Below are 24,889 nucleotides of genomic sequence, written 5' to 3' on the forward strand. Positions count from 1 at the left end.
TTTGTGTACACGTTATGCTTTGCTTGATGAATTATTGCGGCTTTGCATCCTTTCCAGCTGGATCGCAATAAAATCAACTCGGTGGCGCTTCCTTCAGCTTTGGTGAGATTCTTTTGGGAACTTCGGGAAATCTTTTAATTGCGGCTTTTCCTTACTTTTGCTCACCAAGGTAGCAAGCCCTCTTTGGTGGGTCCGCGGGGTCTCTCCTTCAGGGCGAGACCCTTTTAAATTCCTCCTCGACTTCAAGGAGATTCTAGTTCAACATTTCTCAACCTGCGGGTTGGGACCCATGGGGGGGGGGTCGCGAGGGGGGTTCAGAGGGGTTGACAAAGACCATCAGAAAACAGTAAGGTGGCCTTTTGCAGATGGCAGATGGTAATTTTGTCAGCACCGATTGTGTTTAAGCGCAGGCCAAGGTCTTTAGGCACTGCACCCAGTGTGCCGATCACCACTGGGACCACCTTGACTGGCTTGTGCGAGAGTCTATTATTATTATTATTATTATTATTATTATTATTATTATTGAACCTTTTTAATGTTGATGGTCTTAAGAACTCCTTTGGCAGAGAAGGCTTAAAGATCTCTCCACCTGTCCTTCTCTTCCTGACCGTAAGAGCTGTTCAAGAGAGGAACTCACTGCCACAAAGTGTAGTAGGGACTCCTTCTTTGGAGGCTTTTGAACAGAGGTTGGATGGCTATCTTTCGGATATGCTTTGATTGTGCTTTTCCTGCCTAACAAAATGAGGTAGGACTGGATGGCCCCTGGGGTCTATGTGATGATAAATGAATCGATTATTCTACTAGCCGTCCCCTGCCACGTGTTGCTGTGGTCCAGTCTGTATATATGTGTTGTGTGTGTGTATATATATGTGTTTATATACATGCAAACACACATATATACACAGATACACAAATGTGTGTTTGCATGTGTGTGTGTGTATATATACAGGTGCATATGTGTGTGTGTAGATGTATGTATGTGTGTGTGTATATTTGTATATGTATATTGTGTATATGTGTGTGCTTGTCTATATGCATATTTGTGTTTTATATATGTGTGCATGTGTATATTTGTGTGTGCAGGTGTATATGTATATATTTGTGTGTATATATATACAGGTGCATATGTGTGTGTGAAGATGTATATATGTGTGTGTGTGTATTTGTATATGTATATTTGTGTGCTTGTCTATATGCATATTTGTGTTTATACATGTGTGCATGTGTGTATTTGTGTGTGCATGTGTATATGTATATATTTGTGTGTATGTAGATGTATGTGTGTTTATATTTGTGTGTGCTTGGGTATATATATACACACGTGTCTATATATGTGTGCGTGTGTATATGTACATGAGTGTGTGTGTGTATTTGCTGTGGCCCAGTCTGTATATATGTGTTTTGTGTGTGTGTATATATGTGTTTAAATATTTGTTTATCTATGTATATATGTGTGTTTGCGCGTATATGTGTGTGTGTGTGTGCATATGTGTGTGTGTGAAGATGTGTATATATGTGTGTATATATTTGTATATGTATATTGTGTATATATGTCTGCTTGTCTTTATGCATATTTGTGTTTATATATGTGTGCATGTGCATATGATGTGTGTGTATGTAGATGTATGTGTGTGTATATTTGTGTGTGCTTGGTTATATATATATATACACATGTGTATGTATGTGTATATGTATATGTGTGTGTGTATGGGTGCATATGTGTGTGTGAAGATGTGTATATATGTCTGTATATATTTGTATATGTATATTGTGTATATGTGTGTGCTTGTCTATATGCATATTTGTGTTTATATATGTGTGCATGTGTATATGTATATGTGTGTGTGTATGTAGATGTATGTGTGTGTATACTTGTGTGTGCTTGGGTATATATATACACATGTGTATGTATGTGTGTATATGTACATGAGTGTGTGTGTATATATATATGGTGTATTTTGGGTTTTTTTTTAAGTCTGTTCTGCTGGTGTTGTTGTTATTGTTGTTGTTGTTTTGTAATTTTAAGGTTGATGAACACTCGTTGGTCTGTTAGGGGTGTACTGTCCAAACTTGGTGTCAATTCATGCAGTGGTTTTTGAGTTCTGTTAACCCCACAAACGAACATTACATTTTTATGTATATAGATTCCTGCTGGCACTCTGGCATAGACACTGAAAACTGAGAAGTCCTGGCCTTTGAGCGCTCCAGCTGGAGGTCAGCTGTGACCAGCAGTGCTGTAGAATTTGCAATGCCCATGGCTCCTTCCTCTTCCTCTGCGAGCATGGCAATGCCAACACTTGTTGTGGCTTGTAAAGGGGCTCTTGGGCTGTGGTTCCACTGGGTGCACCAGTTGCCAACACAGGCATTTGTGTCTACGCAAACTCCCACTGCTTTTCTCTGCGACCGAACATTGCTGGAGTCATTTGTGTGTCAGAGGCAGGAGCCGGGCAGACAAAGGCTCCCATCGCACTGCTGCCACACACAAACACACAGGCACCCATTCTTCTCATGAGGAACAAACCCTTCAGTGTCTTTCGAGCCCAATGGTGTGGCCCGGCAGACATGCCCAGCAGCCAGGGTCTCGCTTGGCACCATATGTCTCGTTCCTTAATTATCAACACAAAGAGACTGCCAGTATGGAGGCCAAAGAGGAGAGTAAGGGTGTTGGATGAATCTCCCGACAGATGGCCATCCAGTCCCTATCAAATCATAGAATCCTAGAGTTGGGAGAGACCCCAAGCAAGGGCCATCTAGTCCCATCCAGGCCACCTCCTTTAAGACATCATCAAATCCCTCCTGACAGATGGCCATCCAGTCTGTGATGGAAGAGACCCCAAGTACCATCCAGTCCACCCCCTTTCTGATAGGCAGGAAGACATCATCGAATCCCTCCTGACAGATGGCCATCCAGTCCCTGATGAATCATAGAATCCTAGAGTTGGGAGAGACCCCAAGCAAGGGCCATCCAGTCCCATCAAGTCCACCTCTTTTAAGACAACATCAAATCCCTCCTGACAGATGGCCATCCAGTCTGTGATGGAAGAGACCCCAAGTACCATCCAGTCCACCCCCTTTCTGATAGGCAGGAAGACATCATCGAATCCCTCCTGACAGATGGCCATCCAGTCCCTGATGAATCATAGAATCCTAGAGTTGGGAGAGACCCCAAGCAAGGGCCATCCAGTCCCATCAAGTCCACCTCCTTTAAGACAACATCAAATCCCTCCTGACAGATGGCCATACAGTCTGAGTTGGAAGAGACCCCAAGTACCATCCAGTCCACCCCTTTCTTTGATAGGCAGGAAGACATCATCGAATCCCTCCTGACAGATGGCCACCCAGTCCCTGATGAATCATAGAATCCTAGAGTTGGGAGAGACCCCAAGCAAGGGCCATCCAGTCCCATCAAGTCCACCTCTTTTAAGACAACATCAAATCCCTCCTGACAGATGGCCATCCAGTCTGAGTTGGAACAGACCCCAAGTACCATCCAGTCCACCCCCTTTCTGATAGGCACGAAGACATCATCGAATCCCTCCTGACAGATGGCCATCCAGTCCCTGCGGAATCATAGACTCATAGAGTTGGGAGAGGCCCCAAGGGACATCCAATCCATCCCCTTTAAGAATCATAGAATCCTAGAGTTGGAAGAGACCTCATGGGCCATCCAGTCCAACCCCCTGCCAAGAAACAGGAATATTGCATTCAAGACATCATCAAATCCCTCCCAGTAGATGCCCATCCAGTCCCTGTTTGAATCATAGACTCATAATGTTGGAAGAGGCACCAATGACCATCCAGTCCATCTCTTTTGTGCCAGGCAGGAAGACATCATCAAATCCCTCCCAACAGATGGTCATCCAGTCCCTGTTGAATCATAGCATCCTAGAGTTGGAAAAGACCCAAAGGACCATCCGATCCACCCCTTTCTGACAAACAGGAAGACATCATCAAATCCCTCCGCTGGACCGGCCATGTTGTCCGGATGCCCGACCACCATCTCCCAAAGCAGTCGCTCTACTCCGAACACAAGAACGGAAAAAGGAATGTTGGCGGGCAGGAAAAGAGATTGAAAGATGGGCTCAAAGCCAACCTTCAAAATTCTGGCATAGACACTGAGAACTGGGAAGCCCTGGATCTTGACCGTTCCAGCTGGAGGTCAGCTGTGACCAGCAGTGCTGCAGAATTTGAAGAGGCACGAATGGAGGGCGAAAGGGAGAAGCGTGCCAAGAGGAAGGCGTGTCAAGCCAACCCCGATCGGAATCACCTTCCAACTGGAAACCGATGCTCTCACTACGGGAGAACATGCAGAGCAAGAATAGGGCTCCACAGCCACATACGGACCCACCAGAATACTGGAAGACAATCCTCCTCGGAAAACGAGGGATCGCCTAAGTAAGTACTATAGATAGAGAAGACTATTGAAAAACTGAGTTATATAGATACAGAAAGAGAGACTTCATTGCTTTATCTCCAGAACTAACCATGAGCATAGATAGGGAAAGACCTGGTCTTTCGAAAAAGTAACAGCTTAGGGTTAGGGTGAAAAGATTCCAGGATCTTCTCTGCCTTTTGGGGAAAAGTTAACTCAGTGACTGGAGGAGAAGGGAAAGAAAGAATATCTCTGTGCTTTCACCTATTGACTGTTCTGTTTGTAACCTTGATAAGCTGTGCCAAGTCTGCAACGACTTTGAAGAATAAATATCCCTTTTTTTGATATTCAAAACCTTTAATAGCCTCAGTTGCGGAGTATCCCAAGCTTCTTAAGAAAGACACCTGCAGTTCACTCAGAAATAGAGAGAAGCACATCTTAGCTTTATTTTTATAACGTCTGGGTGTAACGGCACAATGGTGACGGGGTATAAATAAAGTTTATTACTATTTAATAGCTTGGGTAACCACGGAAAAATTTGGTTCTAAACTCGTTTTGTTTTTAGGGGGCCCTTGTGTTTCGTTTTTTTAAAAATAATTCCAAAATTTTCCTTTAAAAAATTTCAAAATTTACGAAATTTCGTAAAATTACGAATCGATTCGTTAATGGCGGATGAGATTGCGCAATATGCTAAAAAAAACCTCCAAATAGGACAGGAGGAACTTCTGAAGCTTCCCTCTCCCTCTGTTGTTGACTGTTGGTGTGATAAAACAAACAACTATAAAACTTGCACCAGACATGCAAAAATAATTACGAAATAATTACGAAATAATTACGAAATAAATTGAAAAAATTGTTTCGAATCAAATTTACTCCTCACACTATTCCTGCATGGCTCAATATTGGATCGTAAGCTAATTTAAATACGAATTAATAACGAATTACGAAATTAACGAACGAAACCGCCCAAGCCTATTATATAGATATAGAAAGAGAGATTTCATTGCTTTATCTCCAGAACTAACCATGAGCATAGATAGGGAGAGACCTGGTCTTTCGAAAAAGTAACAGCTTAGGGTTAGGGTGAAAAGATTCCAGGATCTTCTCTGCCTTTTGGGGGAAAGTTAACTCAGTGACTGGAGGAGAAGGGAAAGAAAGAATATCTCTGTGCTTTCACCTATTGACTGTTCTGTTTGTAACCTTGATAAGCTGTGCCGAGTCTGCAAGGACTTTGAAGAATAAATATCCCTTTTTTTGATGTTCAAAATCTTTAATAGCCTCAGTTGCGGAGTATCCCAAGCTTCTTAAGAAAGACACCTGCAGTTCACTCAGAAATAGAGAGAAGCACATCTTAGTCTTAGCTTTATTTTTATAACATCTGGGTGTAACGGCACAATGGTGATGGGGTATAAATAAAGTTTATTACTATATAGATATAGAGAGACTTCATTGCTTTATCTCCAGAACTAACCATGAGCATAGATAGGGAAAGACCTGGTCTTTCGAAAAAGTAACAGCTTAGGGTTAGGGTGAAAAGATTCCAGGATCTTCTCTGCCTTCTGGGGAAAAGTTAACTCAGTGACTGGAGGAGAAGGGAAAGAAAGAATATCTCTGTGCTTTCACCTATTGACTGTTCTGTTGTGCCAAGTCTGCAAGGACTTTGAAGAATAAATATCCCTTTTTGATGTTCAAAATCTTTTAATAGCCTCAGTTGCGGAGTATCTCAAGCTTCTTAAGAAAGACACCTGCAGTTCTCTCAGAAATAGAGAGAAGCACATCTTAGTCTTAGCTTTATTTTTATAACGTCTGGGTGTAATGGCACAATGGTGATGGGGTATAAATAAAGTTTATTATTATTTAATATTTTTGTGTCCTCTTGCATGGCAAAAGGGAGTTGGACTAAATGACCTTTGGGGTCCCTTCCAATTCTATGACTCTACAAGACGAGCCATTTCGGGGGAGGCCAAGATAACCGAACACACCAAATGTGATTACTTATTTTAATCCCCGTGCATCAACAGCTCCGAGGGATTTTTCCCGAAAGAGGTAATGGTCTCATTTAGCTCATCTGAGCACATGCGGGCGCATCCCGATCCCACGACACGGCACAATATGCGCATTCCTTCCCATCTGCCGGCCTATTCCGGTTCTGACTTTGCACACCTCGCTCCTCGAGGCGTTCTGTACACATACGTTTGCCTCTGCTCCCGTTTGCACCCTTTTCCGTGGCACATCTGTCCGGCCGCATGCGTGTCGCTCTCGCCCGCACCCTGGGCCAAATATGGCACCCGCCTTCCCTCCCGACACCATCGCCGGCACCACTTTCCCTTCCCTTGTGCAATTTAGGTCAGGGCCTGTCAAACGGGGAGCTGGAGGTTGCTGCAGCGCGGCTTCGGCGGGTGAAAGATTAAAATTTCCAGAAATTAATTCCTTGTGTCTGATGGAGCCGCAGGGAGGGCGGACGTGGGCGGGGTGGGGAGGGGGACAAGGCAGCCACGCAGAGAACAAGAGGATTTCTGAGACGCAGAGGGAGCCCAGCGCATATGCCCCTCGCACGTGCCGGTCAGTGCGTCTCCGGCGCATCCGGGAATTGGGTGGGCTCTTTCACCTGGGCCTTCATATTGGAACAGAAGCCACTGAAAGATGATAGAATCCTAGAGTTGGAAGAGACCCCAAGGGCCATCCAGTCCATCCCAATTAAGATATTATCAAATCCCTCCTGACAGATGGCCACTCAGCCCCTCTTGATTCATTGTTGGAAGAGACCTCAAGGGCCATCCAGTCCATCCCCTTTAAGACATCATCAAATCCCTCTTGACAGATGGCCATACAGTCCCTGTTGAATCATAGACAGCGTTGGAAAAGGCACCAATGGCCATCCAGTCCATCCCCTTTAAGACATCATCAAATCCCTCCTGACAGATGGCCACTCAGCCCCTCTTGATTCATTGTTGGAAGGGACCTCAAGGGCCATCCAGTCCATCCCCTTTAAGACATCATCAAAACCCTCCTGACAGATGGCCATCCAGTCCTTGTTGAATTATCGTTTGAAGAAATCCCAAGGGCCATCCAGTCCACCCCCTTTAAGACATCATCAAATCCCTCCTGACAGATGGCCATCCAGTCCCTGTTGAATCATAGACAGAGTTGGAAGAGGCACCAATGGCCATCCAGTCCACCCCCTTTAAGACATCATCAAAACCCTCCTGACAGATGGCCATCCAGCCCCTGTTGAATTATCGTTGGAAGGGACCCCAAGGGCCATCCAGTTCATCCCAATCAAGACATCCAGTGCCTGTTGAATCATAGAATCCTAGAGTTGGAAAAGACCTCAAGGGCCATCCAGTCCATCCCAATTAAGATATTATCAAATCCCTCCTGACAGATGGTCCCTGTTGAATCATAGACAGAGTTGGAAGAGGCACCAATGGCCATCCAGTCTACCCCCTTTAAGACATCATCAAATCCCTCCTGACAGATGGCCATCCAGCCCCTGTTGAATTATTGTTGGAAGAGACCCCAAGGGCCATCCAGTCTACCCCCTTTAAGACATCGTCAAATCCCTCCTGGCAGATGGCCATTGAGTCCCTGTTGAATCATCGTTGGAAGGGACCCCAAGGGCCATCCAGTCCACCCCCTTTAAGACATCATCAAATCCCTCCTGACTGATGGCCATCCAACCCCTTTTGAATTATCGTTGGAAGAGACCCCAAGGGCCATCCAGTCCACCCCCTTTAAGACATCATCAAATCCCTCCTGACAGATGGCCATCCAGCCCCTGTTGAATCATCATTGGAAGAGACCCCAAGGGACATCCAGTCCATCCCCTTTAAGATATCATTAAATCCCTCCTGACAAATGGCCACTCAGCCCCTCTTGATTCATTGTTGGAAGAGACCTCAAGGGCCATCCAGTCCATCCCCTTTAAGACATCATCAAATCCTCCTGACAGATGGCCATCCAGTCCCTGTTGAATCATAGACAGAGTTGGAAGAGGCACCAATGGCCATCCAGTCCACCCCCTTTAAGACATCATCAAATCCCTCCTGACAGATGGCCATCCAGTCCCTGTTGAATCATAGACTCATAGAGTTGGAAGAGAGCCCAAGGGCCATCTAGTCCCCCCCTTTAAGACATCATAAAATCCCTCCTGACAGATGGCCATCCAGTCCCTGTTGAATCATAGAATCCTAGAGTTGGAAAAGACCTCAAGGGCCATCCAGTCCATCCCCTTTAAGACATTATCAAATCCCTCCTGACAGATAGCCATCCAGTCCCTGATGAATCATAGACTCATAGAGTTGGAAGAGACCCCAAGGACCATCCATTCCACTCCTTTTGTGCCAGGCAGGAAGACCATCAAATTCCTCCCGACAGATGGCCATCCATCCCCTTTGTGCCAGGCAGGAAGACATCATCAAATCTCTCCCGACAGATGGCCATCCAGTCCCTGTTGAATCATAGAATCCTAGAGTTGGAAGAGATCCCAAGGGGCATCTAGTCCACCCCCTTTCTGATAGGCAGGAAGACCAAATCAAATCCCTCCTCACAGATGGCCATCCGGTCCCTGTTGAATCATAGAGTCTATGATTCAATAGAAGATAGAAGAGACCCCATGGGCCATCCAGTTCACCCCCTTTAAGACATCATCAAATCCCTCCTGGCAGATGGCCATCCAGTCCCTGTTGAATCACAGTGTTGGAAGAGGCACCAACGGCCATCCAGCCCATCCCCTTTAAGACATCAACAAATCCCTCCTTACAGATGGACCTGGAACTCACTTGGCACACAGAACCCCTATGTCCAACAAAACATATTGGAGGTATTTGGAGGGATATTTGGGAGTTGTAGTTCATCTATGTCCAGAGCGCACTATGAACCCAAACAATGATGGATCCAGACCAAACTTGGCACGCATACTTAATATGCGCAAATTTGAATACTGGTGGGTTTTGAGGGGAATTGGACTGGACATTTTGGAGTTGTAGGTACTGGGATTTATAGTTCATCTGAAACCAATAAGCACTCTGAACTCCACCAAAGATGGAATTGGACCAAACTTGGCACGCATACTTAATATGCCCAAATTTGAATACTGGTAGGTTTTGAAGGGAATTGGACTGGACATTTTGGAGTTGTCGGTACTGGGATTTATAGTTCATCTGAAACCAATAAGCACTCTGAACTCCACCAAAGATGGAATTGGACCAAACTTGGCACGCATACTTAATATGCCCAAATTTGAATACTGGTAGGTTTTGAAGGGAATTGGACTGAACATTTTGGAGTTGTCGGTACTGGGATTTATAGTTCATCTGAAACCAATAAGCACTCTGAACTCCACCAAAGATGGAATTGGACCAAACTTGGCACGCATACTTAATATGCCCAAATTTGAATCGTGGTGGGTTTTGAGGGGAATTTGACATTTTGGAGTTGTAAGTACTGGGATTTATAGTTCACCTGAAACCAATAAGCACTCTGAACTCCACCAAAGATGGAATTGGACCAAACTTGGCACGCATACTTAATATGCCCAAATTTGAATACTGGTAGGTTTTGAGGGGAATTGGACTGGACATTTTGGAGTTGTCGGTACTGGGATTTATAGTTCACCTGAGACCAATACGCACTCTGAACTCCACCAAAGATGGAATTGGACCAAACTTGGCATGCATACTTAATATGCCCAAATTTGAATAGTGGTGAGTTTTGAGGGGAATTGGCCTGGACATTTTGGAGTTGTCGGTACTGGGATTTATAGTTCACCTAAAAACAAGAAGCACTCTGAACTCCACCAAAGATGGAATTGGACCAAACTTGGCACGCATACTTAATATGCCTGGATTTGAATAGAGGTGGATTTTGAGAGGAATTGGACTGGACATTTTGGAATTGTAGGTACTGGGATTTATAGTTCACCTGAAACCAATACGCACTCTGAACTCCACCAAAGATGGAATTGGACCAAACTTAGCACACAGAGCCAGAAAAAAATGGTGGAGGTCTTTTGGGGAAATTCATATTGGTTTGAGGGAGTTGTAGTTCACCTATATCCACTGTGAACCCAAACACCGAAGGATCTGGACCAAATAAGGACACTGAACCCCAATAAGCACTCTGAACTCCACCAAAGATGGAATTGGACCAAACTTGGTATACAGAGCCAGAAAAAAATGCTGGAGGTCTTTTGGGGAAATTCATATTGATTTGGGGGAGTTGTAGTTCACCTATATCCACTGTGAACCCAAACACCGAAATATCTGAACCAAATAAGGACACTGAACCCCATCCATGATGCATCTAGAGCAAAGTTGCCCAACATAACAAAATTTAAGTACTGATGGGGTTTTTCAGAGTTAACCTGGCATGAGGTGAGCTGTAGTTCACCCACAACCTTATGCATTTTCTACAAGTAAGAAACTGACTTTTTCAAATAACTCGGGGACCCAAGCTAGTAATAGTAATAATTTCCAAATTTGTATCTCAATCAGAGGCGGCCCTAGGTAATTTTCAACGGTAAGCAAACAGTATTTTGCCCCCCCCCCCCCCCCCCCCAACCAATCATTGATATATATTTTCTGTTCGTCGTGGGAGTTCTGTGTGCCATATTTGGTTCAATTCTATCATTGGTGGAGTTCAGAATACTCTTTGATTATAGGTCCCAGTAACTACACTTGCCGCACTTGCTCCCTTGCCTGGCCCGCTTTGGGTCCGGAGGCGTGCATGAAGACCCTGGTGTGTGCACCAAAAGTCACCTCTTCTCCTGACTTTCTCCTCAGCCATTGGGACCTAGAGAGAGAGAGAGAGAGAGAGAGAGAGAGAGAGAGAGGTGGAGATGCCCACCTTTCCTGAAGGTAGGCGCAAAAACAAAGGAGGGAGCGGAGGTGGGAGATACCTCCAGCCGGAGGGGCTCTCTCTCTCTCTCTCTTTTGGTCCCAATGGCTGAAGAGAAAGTCAGGAGAAGAGGCGACTTTTGGTGCGCACGCTGGGGTCTTCAGACACGCCTCCGGACCTGAAGCGGGCCAGGCGCAGCAGCTCCGCCCCTTGGCACACCCGCGGATTGGGGAGAGGAGAGGAGGCGGGTGGAGCGCTGAGGGATCGGGAAAGGGAGCCAGTCATGGGGAAGTCACCTCTTCTCCTGACTTTCTCCTCAGCCATTGGGACCAAGAGAGAGAGAGAGAGAGAGAGAGAGGTGGAGATGCCCACCTTTCCTGAAGGTAGGCGCAAAAACAAAGGAGGGAGCGGAGGTGGGAGGGGCTCTCAGCTGGAGGGGCTCTCTCTCTTTCTCTCTCTCTCTTGGTCCCAATGGCTGAAGAGAAAGTCAGGAGAAGAGGCGACTTTTGGTGTGCACGCTGGGGTCTTCAGACACGCCTCCGGACCTGAAGCGGGCCAGGTGCGGCGGCTCCGCCCCTTGGCACACCCACGGATTGGGGAGAGAGGAGGCGGGTGGAGCGCCGAGGGATCGGGAAAGGGAGCCGGTCATGGGGAAGGGATTGAACGTAGGGAACGATTGAGCGCCGGCTCTGCTCGTGCACCCGGTGGCCGGGTGGAGCAGGAAAGAGAGGGGCTAGGCGAGGCTCAAGGGCCCGGCCCCTTTGGGAAGAGGATCGCCCGGCAGCGAGGCAAGAAAGCCGAGGCTCCCCCCGGACTGCTAGGGCTGTTGTGAGCTGAGGGGGCGCTCCTCAAGTGGTGGTCGAGGGGCTTTTACATAGGCGCCTCTGCACCCCTGGCAAAATAAAAGTGTTCTGCGACCTCTTACTTCACGTAATGGACGAGCCGCCCCTGATCTCACTGCACATTATATGCTAATTAATGTGCAAATTGAGATGCACATTAATTAACATATGCAAATTATCTTTACATGTCTGTCTTTTTCTCTTGGGAATGTGTATGTTGCCCCCAGACCGCAGTTCCCATTATCCACTCCTTCCAGAATGGTTGCTTTGTTTTTCCTCCCTTTTTTCTGTTTGTTTGCTTGCTTATGACAGAATCTCTCGGCCAGATTCCCAGCCAAATCCCAGCCTTCCCAATCGGAACAAAGGAAAAACAGTTTAAAAACCTGCAAACATATTAAACCAGTAAATTTCTTATGGGAGGAAAAGCAAATACTCCCAGCTGAGCAATTGCAAATTCGAGGGAGGGAGGAATAATATGTCTGTGCCTGGTGCTAAGCTAACAGGAAGCTATGGCAATATGACATATCTCTCAGGGCTTGTCTACACTGGTTTAATAATCCATATCCATGTGCGGTCGCTCATGGACGATCCTATGTTGTTCTGAAATGTGCATGTTTATTTTGGCGCAGTGGTTTAAGCTGCGACTAAAATGATCAAGGGTCTGGAGAACAAGCCCTATGAGGAGCGGCTCAAAGAGCTGGGCATGTTCCACCTGAAGAAGAGAAGGCTGAGAGGAGACATGAGAACACATGAAATGCTTCACCACTCGAACAACCACCATGTCAGACTACGCAGAGAAGCCACAATGAAATCCACAATTTCAACAGAAAGGAGGAAACCATGAAGATGAACAAAATCTGGCTACCAGTATTAAAAAAACCTCCAAAATTAGAACAGCACAATAGAGGGGAAACAATCAGGGACATCTAATCACCTCTCAACAAAAGATTCCCCCAGGCACTGCCAGGCCATCAAATGCTAATCAAGGTGGTCAATTGAAACATTCACACCTAGCTCCAGCAGACAAGAGTCCTTTGTCCCACCCTGGTCATTCCACAGATATATAAACCCATTTTCCTAGTTCCAACAGACCTCACGACCACTGAGGATGCCTGCCATAGATGTGGGTGAAACGTCAGGAGAGAATGAAATATATATGTGCTATTGTGATTTTTTTAATGCTTATATTGCTTTGTTAATTTTATGTTTATGTTGTTTACTCTGTATGTACTGATGATGTTACTTAGAAAATGCTCTGAGTCCCCTTGGGAAGATAGAGCGATAAATAAAGTTTTGTTGTTGTTGTTTTTGTTGTCCAGTTCCTCCCAACAAAGGATTACCCCAGGCAGGAATCAGCCAGGCTTTGAAGCTGCAAGGCCACTCAATGCTAATCAAGGTGGCCAATTGCAGCATTCACACTTGCCTCCAGCAGACAAGAGTTCTTTCTCCCACCACGGACAGTCCACAGATATATATAGGATTCCCCCAGGCAGGAAGTAGCCAGGCTTTGAAGCTGCGAGGCCACTCAATGCTAATCAAGGTGGTCAATTGCAGCATTCACACTTGCCTCCAGCAGACAAGAGTTCTTTCTCCCACCCTGGACATTATTCCATAGATATGTATAGAATTCCACGAGGCAGGAAGCAGCCAGGCTTTGAAGCTGCAAGGCCATTCCATGCTAACCAAGGTGGCCAATTGCAACATTCACAGTTGCCTCCAGCAGGCAAGAGTTCTTTCTCCCACCCTAGACAGTCCACAGATATATATAGAATTCCCCCAGGCAGGAAGCAGCCAGGCTTTGAAGCTGCAAGGCCATTCAATGCTAATCAAGGTGGCCAATTGCAACATTCACACTTGCCTCCAACAGACAAGAGTTCTTTCTCCCACCCTGGACATTATTCCATAGATATTTATGGGATTCCCCCAGGCAGGACGCAGCCAGGCTATGAAGCTGCAAGGCCATTCCATACTAATCAAGGTGGCCAATTGCAACATTCACACTTGCCTCCAACAGACAAGAGTTCTTTCTCCCACCATGGATATTATTCCATAAATATGTATAGGATTCCCCCAGGCAGGAAGCAGCCAGGCTTTGAAACTGCAAGGCCATTCAATGCTAATCAAGGTGGCCGATTGCAACACTCACACTTGCCTCCAGCAGGCAAGAGTTCTTTCTCCCACCCTGGACATTATTCCATAGATATGTATAGGATTCCCCCAGGCAGGAAGCAGCCAGTCTTTGAAGCTGAAAGACCATTCCATGCTAATCAAGGTGGCCAGTTGCAACATTCACAATTGCCTCCAGCAGGCAAGAGTTCTTTCTCCCACCCTGGACATCATTCCATAGATATGTATAGGATTCCCCCAGGCAGGAAGCAGCCAGTCTTTGAAGCTGCAAGGCCATTCCATGCTAACGAAGGTGGCCAATTGCAACATTCACACTTGCCTCCAGCAGGGAAGAGTTCTTTCTCCTACCCTGGACATTATTCCATAGATATGTATAGGATTCCCCCAGGCAGGAAGCAGCCAGGCTTTGAAGCTAAAAGACCATTCCATACTAATCAAGGTGGCCAATTTCACACTTGCCTCCAGCAGGCAAGAGTTCTTTCTCCCACCTTGGACAGTCCACAGATATATATAGAATTCCCCCAGGCAGGAAGCAGCCAGGCTTTGAAGCTGCAAGGCCATTCCATGCTAATCAAGGTGGCCAATTGCAACATTCACACTTGCCTCCAGCAGACAAGAGTTCTTTGGACATTATTCTACATATCTATGGACATTCTACATAGAGTTCTACATATCTATGGACATTATTCCATAGATATGTAGAGGATTCCCCCAGGCAGGAAGCAGCCAGGCTTTGAAGCTGCAAGGCCATTCCATGCTAATCAAGGTGGCCAATTGCAGCATTCACACTTGCCTCCAGCAGGCAAGAGTTCTTTCTCCCACCCTGGACATCATTCCACAGATAAATAAACCTCCCTTGCCTAGTTTCCAGCAGACCTCACAACCTCTGAGGGTGCCTGCCATAGATGTGGGCAAAATGTCAGGAGAGAATGCTTCTGGAACATGGCCCGGAAAACTCACAGCAACCCAATGATTCTGGCCATGAAAGCCTTCGACAACACAGTTATTGGTGGATTAGAAAAAGAATTAGATCTATAAGTTGAAAAATTGAAATCGTAAGTAAACCAAAGCCCTCCCGACAGATGGCCATCTAACCTCTGCTTAGAGGAGGGGACTGCCCTCGACCCCAAAGCAGCACATTCCAGCGTTGAACAGCTTTTCCCATCAGGAGGCTGTTCCTATTGTTTGGGGGGGGGGGGGGAATCTCTTTTCCTGCCATTTAAATCCACGGCTTCGTTGTGTCCTAGATTCCGGAGCCGCAGGAAACAAGCTCGCCTTGACATCCTTTCAATTATTTAAACGTGGCCATCATGTTCGCTCTCCGTCTTCTCTTCCCCAAGCTAAACGACTTCGGGAGAGTTTCCTTGTGTCCCAAAAAGGAATCTTGACTAATTCAGAGTTAAGTGGAGTATCCTCCTCTTGGAGTTTTAAAGCAGAGGTTGGATGGCCATCTGTCAGGGGGGCTTTGATTGTATGTTCCTGGACTGGGTGGCTATTGGGGTCTCTTCCAGCAATCTAAAACTGCATTGGACCATCATCCACCACATACCGTCCCTTTGGCCAATCCAGCTCGTTCGGCTTCTCCGGTTTAAAACTGGCTTCTCTGGCTTGAGGCAGAAGTGTGGAAAACAAAAGGAGCAAATTCCTTCCTTCTCTGGTTTAAAACTGGCTTCTCTGGCTTGAGGCAGAAGCGGGGAAAGCAAAGGGAGGAAATTCCTTCCTTCTCCGGTTTAAAACTGGCTTCTCTGGCTTGAGGCAGAAGCGGGGAAAGCAAAGGGAGGAAATTCCTTCCTTCTCCGGTTTAAAACTGGCTTCTCTGGCTTGAGGCAGAAGCGGGGAAAGCAAAGGGAGGAAATTCCTTCCTTCTCCGGTTTAAAACTGGCTTCTCTGGCTTGAGGCAGAAGCGGGGAAAGCAAAGGGAGGAAATTTCTTCCTTCTCTGGTTTAAAACTGGCTTCTCTGGCTTGAGGCAGAAGCAGGGAAAGCAAAGGGAGGAAATTTCTTCCTTCTCTGGTTTAAAACTGGCTTCTCTGGCTTGAGGCAGAAGCGGGGAAAGCAAAGGGAGGAAATTCCTTCCTTCTCCGGTTTAAAACTGGCTTCTCTGGCTTGAGGCAGAAGCGGGGAAAGCAAAGGGAGGAAATTCCTTCCTTCTCCGGTTTAAAACTGGCTTCTCTGGCTTGAGGCAGAAGCGGGGAAAGCAAAGGGAGGAAATTCCTTCCTTCTCCGGTTTAAAACTGGCTTCTCTGGCTTGAGGCAGAAGCAGGGAAAGCAAAGGGAGGAAATTTCTTCCTTCTCTGGTTTAAAACTGGCTTCTCTGGCTTGAGGCAGAAGCGGGGAAAGCAAAGGGAGGAAATTCCTTCCTTCTCCGGTTTAAAACTGGCTTCTCTGGCTTGAGGCAGAAGCGGGGAAAGCAAAGGGAGGAAATTCCTTCCTTCTCCGGTTTAAAACTGGCTTCTCTGGCTTGAGGCAGAAGCGGGGAAAGCAAAGGGAGGAAATTCCTTCCTTCTCCGGTTTAAAACTGGCTTCTCTGGCTTGAGGCAGAAGCGGGGAAAGCAAAGGGAGGAAATTCCTTCCTTCTCCGGTTTAAAACTGACTTCTCTGGCTTGAGGCAGAAGCGGGGGAAGCAAAGGGAGGAAATTCCTTCCTTCTCCGGTTTAAAACTGGCTTCTCTGGCTTGAGAAAGAAGCGGGGAAAGCAAAGGGAGGAAATTCCTTCCTTCTCCAGTTTAAAACTGGCTTCTCTGGCTTTTGAGAAAGAAGTGGGGAAAGCAAAAGGAGGAAATTCAACCTTCTCTGGTTTAAAACTGACTTCTCTGGCTTGTGGCTGAAGTGGAGAAAGCAAAGGGGGGAAATAAAGCCTTCCCTGGTTTAAAACTGGCTTCTCTGGCTTGAGGCAGAAGCAGGGAAAACAAAGGGAGGAAATTCAGCCTTTGCCGGTTTAAAACTGGCTTCTCTGGCTTGAGGCAGAAGTGGGGAAGACCAAACGGAGTAAATTCCTTCCTTCTCTGGTTTAAAACTGGCTTCTCTGGCCTGAGGCAGGAGTGGGGAAAGCAAAGGGAGGAAATTCAGCCTTCCCCGGTTTAAAACTGGCTTCTCTGGCTTGACGCAGAAGTGGGGAAGAGCAAGCGGAGGAAATTACTTCCTTCTCCGATTTAAAACTGGCTTCTCTGGCTTGAGGCAGAAGTGGGGAAAACAAAGGGAGGAAATTCCTTCCTTCTCTGGTTTAAGACTGGCTTCTCTGGCTTGAGACAGAAGCGGGGAAAGCAAAGGGAGGAAATTCAGCTCCTCCTGGTTTAAAATTTGCTTCTCTGGCTTGAGGCAGAAGCAGGTAAAGCAAAGGGAGGAAATTCAGCCTTCCCCGGTTTAAAACTGGCTTCTCTGGCTTGAGGCAGAAGCGGGGAAGGACAAGTGGAGGAAATTCCTTCCTTCTCTGATTTAAAACTGGCTTCTCTGGCTTGAGGCAGAAGCAGGGAAAGCAAAGGGAGGAAATTTCTTCCTTCTCTGGTTTAAAACTGGCTTCTCTGGCTTGAGGCAGAAGCGTGGAAAACAAAGGGAGGAAATTCCTTCCTTCTCTGGTTTAAAACTGGCTTCTCTGGCTTGAGGCAGAAGCAGGGAAAGTAAGCAGAGGAAATTCAGCTTTCCCCGGTTTAAAACTGGCTTCTCTGGCTTGAGGCAGAAGCAGGGAAAGCAAAGGGAGGAAATTCAACCTTCTCTGGTTTAAAACTGACTTCTCTGGCTTGAGGCAGAAGCGGGGAAAGCAAAGGGAGGAAATTCCTTTCTTCCCCGGTTTAAAACTGACTTCTCTGGCTTCAGGCAGAAGTGGGGAAAGCAAAGGGAGGAAATTCAACCTTCCCTGGTCTAAAACTGGCTTCTCTGGCTTGAGGCAGAAGCGGGGAAAGCAAAAGGAGGAAATTCAGCCTTCCCTGGTTTAACTGGCTTCTCTGGCTCGAGCTGAGGCCAGGGACCAGAATAATTTCCAACTCACTTTGTGAGTCAGAAGAAAAATGGCAACACTAGCTTCGGAAGGGCAAAGGGACTTTCTGTTTCCTAAAAAAGTTCAAAATAGCTTTAAAGGGGTAATTTTTCTGAATTTATCCTGAATTACCAAAATTCCAACTGGACCTAACCATACCTACTATTCGGCATACTACATGACGCAGAGAGTTTCTCGCATGCTGCTCGCACAGGGTTTCCCTGTGAGCCCTGGCTGTTGGATGGCCCTTGGGGTCTCTAACAACAATCTACAATGCTGCATTGAACCATCATCCAGCAAATACTTTCTCCTCTAAATTCACAAAATGCACAGTTCCTTTTTTCCCAGCCACCCACCCACCCACACCATCCTCCCGTCTCTTACATGGTCTCGTCGTTCTGAAACTCCACTTTGCCGGCCACCTCCTCGTAATCCTCTCCAGCCTTGGCTGTGCCTTCAATGGTGTGGAAGGGGATGGCCACTCGCCCGCGGGCCCCTGAGGTCCTCAGCACTTTGATGCGCACGGCACCCACGCTCTCGCTCACCCGCATGGAGGCTCCCTCAAAGGTGAAGATGCCGGCGTGGTCGTCATCAAAGATGGTGACGGTCGCCATTTTGGAAGGTCCGAGGCAAGCTTTGGGGGGAGGCTCAGGCCCCGGCTCGGACCAAGCAGCCCTCACGTTGCTGAGGTGGACGTAGAAGTACTCGTCCTCCTCGAAAATGTCGTCGTCGATGATTCCGACGCGCACTTCCTTGTGCGTCTCCCCTGGCTTGAAGAGCAAAGTGCCCTCGGCAAACTCGTAGTCCGAACCAGCGTTGGCCGTCCCGTCCTCTGTGCGGAAGTCTACCCGCAGCGTGACACGGCCGGGGTCCCCTCCACGGCGGGCCACGGTTAGCACCACGGAGCCACAGTTCTCAAAGCACTGGTAATGCGACGGCTCAAAGCCGACTTTGGTCACGGACTCGTCTTCTTCCACGCGCACCTCTTGCATGCTTACTGCTTTGCGGGCTTGGTCGGCGGCGTGTTTCTTGAGGATATTCCCTGCCCCGATCATCATGCGTGTGGCCTGGATGCGGTAGAAGGCTCGGCTTTTCTGTTGCTGGACCAGCACATGATAGTTGGCCATCTCAATCAACTGCTCCATGTCCTTTTCTGGGTGCTTCTGCTTGAGGTCCCTCAAAGTGCGGGCCATGTCTCGTCGGGCTTCGTCGTCTTGGTCCTTCTCCCCATCCACGAGACCTTCTGACCCCTCCTTTAGTGAGTTGTCCATCTCCATGTCCAGTTTTGGGTAACCGGTATCACCTTCGGTCTCGATGATAAGACCCCGGGCTTTGTCCGCGCGGTACTTCTTCTGAACGTACTTGTAGAAGAGCAACCTCCGATCGGCGACCCAAGCCTGAAGGACACAGATCGGAAAGAAGAGGAACGTAAGAAGCCCTTCCCACAACTCGACCACGCCAGGAGAGAACCAGGCCAAGATGAGGTACAGCCAGATGTAGGCGAAGATGCTCCACGCCGCTGTGACAAAGAAGACCCGCAGGTGTTTGATGCGCCGCACCTCGCCTTCAGGGACCACGTGGATGCACACCGCGATAATGATGAACATGTTGAAGGCGGCACTTCCGACAATGGTGCTGGGTCCCATGTCACCGGCGTTGAAGTTGTGCCCCACGATTTCGATGATGGAGAGAAGGATCTCAGGAGCGGAGGAACCCAACGCCATCAGTGTCAGGTTGGAGACGGTCTCGTTCCAGATGCGGATGGTGGTGGTGGTGGTCTCGCCGTTGGGCTTCTTGATGGTGATCTCCTTTTCCTGCGAGGTGATGACTTCGATCGAGGACATGAAGCGGTCCGCGATGATGGACATGCCCAGGAACATATAGATCAACGCCACGAAGTAGACGATGGCCCTCGCCACTTTATCGCCCACGGAAGGGTTCTGGGGAAGCCACACGGGCAGGATGACGCCTTCTTTGCACTCGGTGGCCTCCTCACACTTGGCACTACGGTTGTTGCCATCCGCAGACGCGGCCCCGGTCCCGGGGTAGCCCAGGTGCTCGTCCACGGTCGCCAAGGGCGCGGGGAGGAAGAGAGCCAGAAGCAAGGCTGACGCCTTCAGACGCGACAGACGCGACATGGCGAGGGAAATGAAACCTGTGGGCGAGGAAGCAGAGTGTTAATGAGGTGATGGCACATGCCTCGCATTTTGATCTCTTAAGCACAGTACGCAAAAGGCAGAGACGAGGAGCTTAAATACGAACGGCTGTGGCTCTCTATTGACTGTAACTCCCCATAATCACATCTCCGTGGCATGTTTCACCGCGAAATGCAAGATACTCCACTTTGGCAGGAAAAACGAAATGCAAAGATACAGAATGGGGGACGCCTGGCTCGAGAGCAGTACGTGTGAAAAAGATCTTGGAGTCCTCGTGGACAACAAGTTAAACATGAGCCAACAATGTCATGTGGCGGCAAAAAAAGCCAATGGGATTTTGTCCTGCATCAAGAGGAGCATAGTGTCTAGATCTAAGGAAGTAATGCTACCCCTCTATTCTGCTTTGGTTAGACCACACCTGGAATATTGTGTCCAATTCTGGGCACCACAATTCAAGAGAGATATTGACAAGCTGGAATGTGTCCAGAGGAGGGCGACTAAAATGATCAAGGGTCTGGAGAACAAGCCCTATGAGGAGCAGCTTAGGGAACCGGGCATGTTTAGCCTGAAGAAGAGAAGGCTGAGAGGAGATATGATAGCCACGTATAAATATGTGAGAGGAAGCCACAGGGAGGAGGGAGCAAGCTTGTTTTCTGCTTCCTTGGAGACTAGGACGCGGAACAATGGCTTCAAACTACAAGAGAGGAGATTCCATCTGAACATGAGGAAGAACTTCCTGACTGTGAGAGCCGATCAGCAGTGGAACTCTCTGCCCCGGAGTGTGGTGGAGGCTCCTTCTTTGGAAGCTTTTAAACTGAGGCTGGGTGGCCATCTGTCAGGGGTGATCTTAATGCAATATTCCTGCTTCTTGGCAGAAAGGGGTGGGACTGGATGGCCCATGAGGTCTCTTCCAATTCTTTGATTCTATGATTCTATGATTCTATGACCCCTCAATCCAGTTCCTCATGTTGTGGTGACCCACAACCATAACATTATTTAAATATTAAAAATAGTAAACACCAGTCCTAGTCGATAACAATGATGTAAAAAATAAGCTAGGCTAAAGAGCAAGAGATTCCTAAGCTTCTGCAACAGCGGAGGCCAAAAGGAACTGGGGCAGTAGCCCCGCCCACTGGCTATATACTTTATGGCAGTGTTTCTCAACCTTCCTAATGCCGTGACCCCTTAATACAGTTCCTCATGTTGTGGTGACCCACAACCATAACGTTATTTTCGTTGCTACTTCGTAACTGAAATTTTGATACTGTTATGAATCGTCATGTAAATATCTGAGATGCAGGATGTGTTTTCATTTACTGGACCAAATTTACTGGACCAAATACACAATACGCCCAAATGTGAACACCAGTAGAGTGTGGGAAAAATAGACCTTGACCTTTGCTGGGATTTATAGTTCACCTACAATCAAACAGCATTCTGACTCCCATCAATGATAGAACTGGGCCAAATGTCCCACACAGAACTCCCATGACCAACAGAAAATACTGGAAGGGTTCGGTGAGCATTGACCTTGAGTTTTGGAGTTGTAGTTCACCTACATCCAGAGAGCACTGTGGACTCAGACAATGATGGGTCTGGATCAAATTTGGCACGAATACTCAATATGCCCAAATGTGAACACTGGTGGAGTTTGGGGGAAATAGGCCTTGACATTTGGGAGTTGTAGTTGCTGGGATTTATAGTTCACCTACAATCAAACAGCATTCTGACCCCCACCAACGATAGAATTGGGCCAAACTTGCCACACAGAACTCCCATGACCAACAGAAAATACTGGAAGGGTTTGGTGGGCATTGACCTTGAGCTTGGGAGTTGTAGTTCACCTAAATCCAGAGAGCACTGTGGTCTCAAGCAATGATAGATCAGGACCAAACTTGGCATGAATTATCTGGATTATCTGCTTTCATACTCTGGATTATAGTGCAGTAGGGGCCCCAACTGGTATATGACCAGCAAATAGTGGAGCCTTCCACACTTGATGCACATTGGTCCCGTTGTGCATCTCGTTGCTTGTGCCGTTACTCCAAGACATTATCTTCGCTAAGAATACACAAAAGTTGCATTATGTAAAAGGTGATGTAGCATTCCGGCAATTGAGTTTTGTGACTATAAACACACAAATTAGCATAAGCACATGTTATGTAAATCTTATGCAATCTCCCTGTATTTTATTGCTGTGTGTCACTGGCCACCACAGGGGAGAATGGCTTGACCTGGGGGAGCAGCTAAGATGGGAAGCGACACACTTGGGAAATTGCCTTTCTTTAAGGACAATTCCCAGGACACTGCAATAGTCAATGGTGGATTGTGGGAAGTGTTGCCTAGTATCTATCTATCTTAGTACCTATCTAGCTAGCTATCTACTAGTATCTTTCTAATATCTATCTATCTAGTATCTATCTACTATCTAGCTAGTATCTATTTACTATTTATCTATCTATCTAGTATCTATCTATCTAGTTATCTATCTATCTTGTATCTATCTATCTATCTATCTATCTAGTTATCTACCTATCTTTATTAAGGACTTAGATGAAGGGTGAGAAGGCAGGATCATCAAGTTTGCAGACGACACCAAATTGGGAGGGATAGCCAATACTCCAGAGGACAGGAGCAGGATTCAAAACGATCTTGACAGATTAGAGAGATGAATGGCCAAAACTAACAAAATGAAGTTCAACAGTGACAAATGCAAGATACTCCACTTTGGCAGGAAAAACGAAATGCAAAGATACAGAATGGGGGACAATGCCTGGCTCGAGAGCAGGACGCGTGAAAAAGATCTTGGAGTCCTCGTGGACAACAAGTTAAACATGAGCCAACAATGTGATGTGGCGGCAATAAAAGCCAATGGGATTTTGGCCTTCATCAATAGGAGCATAGTGTCTAGATCTAGGGAAGTCATGCTACCCATGCTCTATTCCGCTTTGGTTAGACCACACCTGGAATATTGTGTCCCATTCTGGGCACCACAATTCAAGAGAGATATTGACAAGCTGGAATGTGTCCAGAGGAGAGCGACTAAAATGATCAAGGGTCTGGAGAACAAGCCCTATGAGGAGTGGCGTAAGGAGCTGGGCATGTTTAGCCTGAAGAAGAGAAGGCTGAGAGGAGATATGATAGCCATGTATAAATATGTGAGAGGAAGCCACAGGGAGGAGGGAGCAAGCTTGTTTTCTGCTTCCCTGGAGACTAGGACGCAATGGAACAATGGCTTCAAACTACAAGAGAGGAGATTCCATCTGAACATGAGGAAGAACTTCCTGACTGTGAGAGCCGTTCAGCAGTGGAACTCTCTGCCCCGGAGTGTGGTGGAGGCTCCTTCTTTGGAAGCTTTTAAACAGAGGCTGGATGGCCATCTGTCAGGGTGATTTGAATGCAATATTCCTGCTTCTTGGCAGAATGGGGTTGGACTGGATGGCCCAGGAGGTCTCTTCCAATTCTTTGATTCTATGATTCTATCTTGTATCTATCTATATTTATCTATCTAGTATCTATCTAGTATCTATCTGTCTAGTATTTATCTAATATCTGTATATCTATCTAATATCTATCTATCTAGAATCTATCTATTTTTCTAGTATCTATATATCTATCTAGTATCTATCCCGTTATCTAACTAGATAGATAACTAGATACTAGATAGGTAGATACTAGATAGATATATAGTATCTATCTAGTATCTATCTATCTATCTACCTACCTTGTATCTATATATCTATATCTAGTATCTATCTTGTATCTATCTATCTATCTATCTATCTATCTAGTATCTATCTATCTATCTATCTATCTTGTATCTATCTATCTATCTAGTATCTATCTATCTATATCTTGTATCTATATATCTATCTAGTATGTATGTATGTATGTATGTATCTATCTTGTATCTATCTATCTATCTATCTATCTACCTTGTATCTATATATCTATCTAGTATCTATCTTGTATCTATCTATCTATCTATCTATCTAGTATCTATCTTGTATCTATCTATCTATCTATCTATCTAGTATCTATCTATCTATCTTGTATCTATATATCTATCTAGTATCTATCTATCTATATTTTGTATCTATATATCTATCTAGTATGTATGTATGTATGTATCTATCTTGTATCTATCTATCTATCTATCTATCTATCTATCTATCTAGTATCTATCTATCTACCTTGTATGTATATCTCTGTCTAGTATCTATCTATCTATCTATCTACCTTGTATCTATATATCTATCTAGTATCTATCTTGTATCTATCTATCTATCTATCTATCTATCTATCTAGTATCTATCTAGTATCTATCTATCTATCTATCTTGTATCTATATATCTATCTAGTATCTATCTATCTAGTATGTATGTATGTATGTATCTATCTATCTATCTAGTATCTATCTATCTACCTTGTATCTATATATCTGTCTAGTATCTATCTATCTATCTATCTATCTACCTCGTATCTATATATCTATCTAGTATCTATCTACCTTGTATCTATACATCTTATCATCTATCTATCTATCTATCTATCTATCTAGAAGTGGACACAATGTCACTTGTA

General features: G+C 46.1%; 1 protein-coding gene across 1 annotated transcript in view; it reads right to left on the reverse strand.

The window, feature by feature from the left end:
• LOC132764410 (sodium/calcium exchanger 1-like) overlaps positions 1-24,889 on the reverse strand; it is an 88,592-nt gene that overhangs the window by 20,841 nt on the left and 42,862 nt on the right. Inside the window, exon 2 of the mRNA XM_060758416.2 lies at positions 18,534-20,304. Within this exon, the coding sequence (XP_060614399.2) occupies positions 18,534-20,287 (1,754 nt within the window). The 5' untranslated portion in view covers positions 20,288-20,304. The remainder of the gene's footprint in view (positions 1-18,533; positions 20,305-24,889) is intronic.

The sequence above is a fragment of the Anolis sagrei genome, chromosome 12 (assembly GCF_037176765.1).
Source record: "Anolis sagrei isolate rAnoSag1 chromosome 12, rAnoSag1.mat, whole genome shotgun sequence".
Lineage (NCBI taxonomy): Eukaryota > Metazoa > Chordata > Lepidosauria > Squamata > Dactyloidae > Anolis > Anolis sagrei.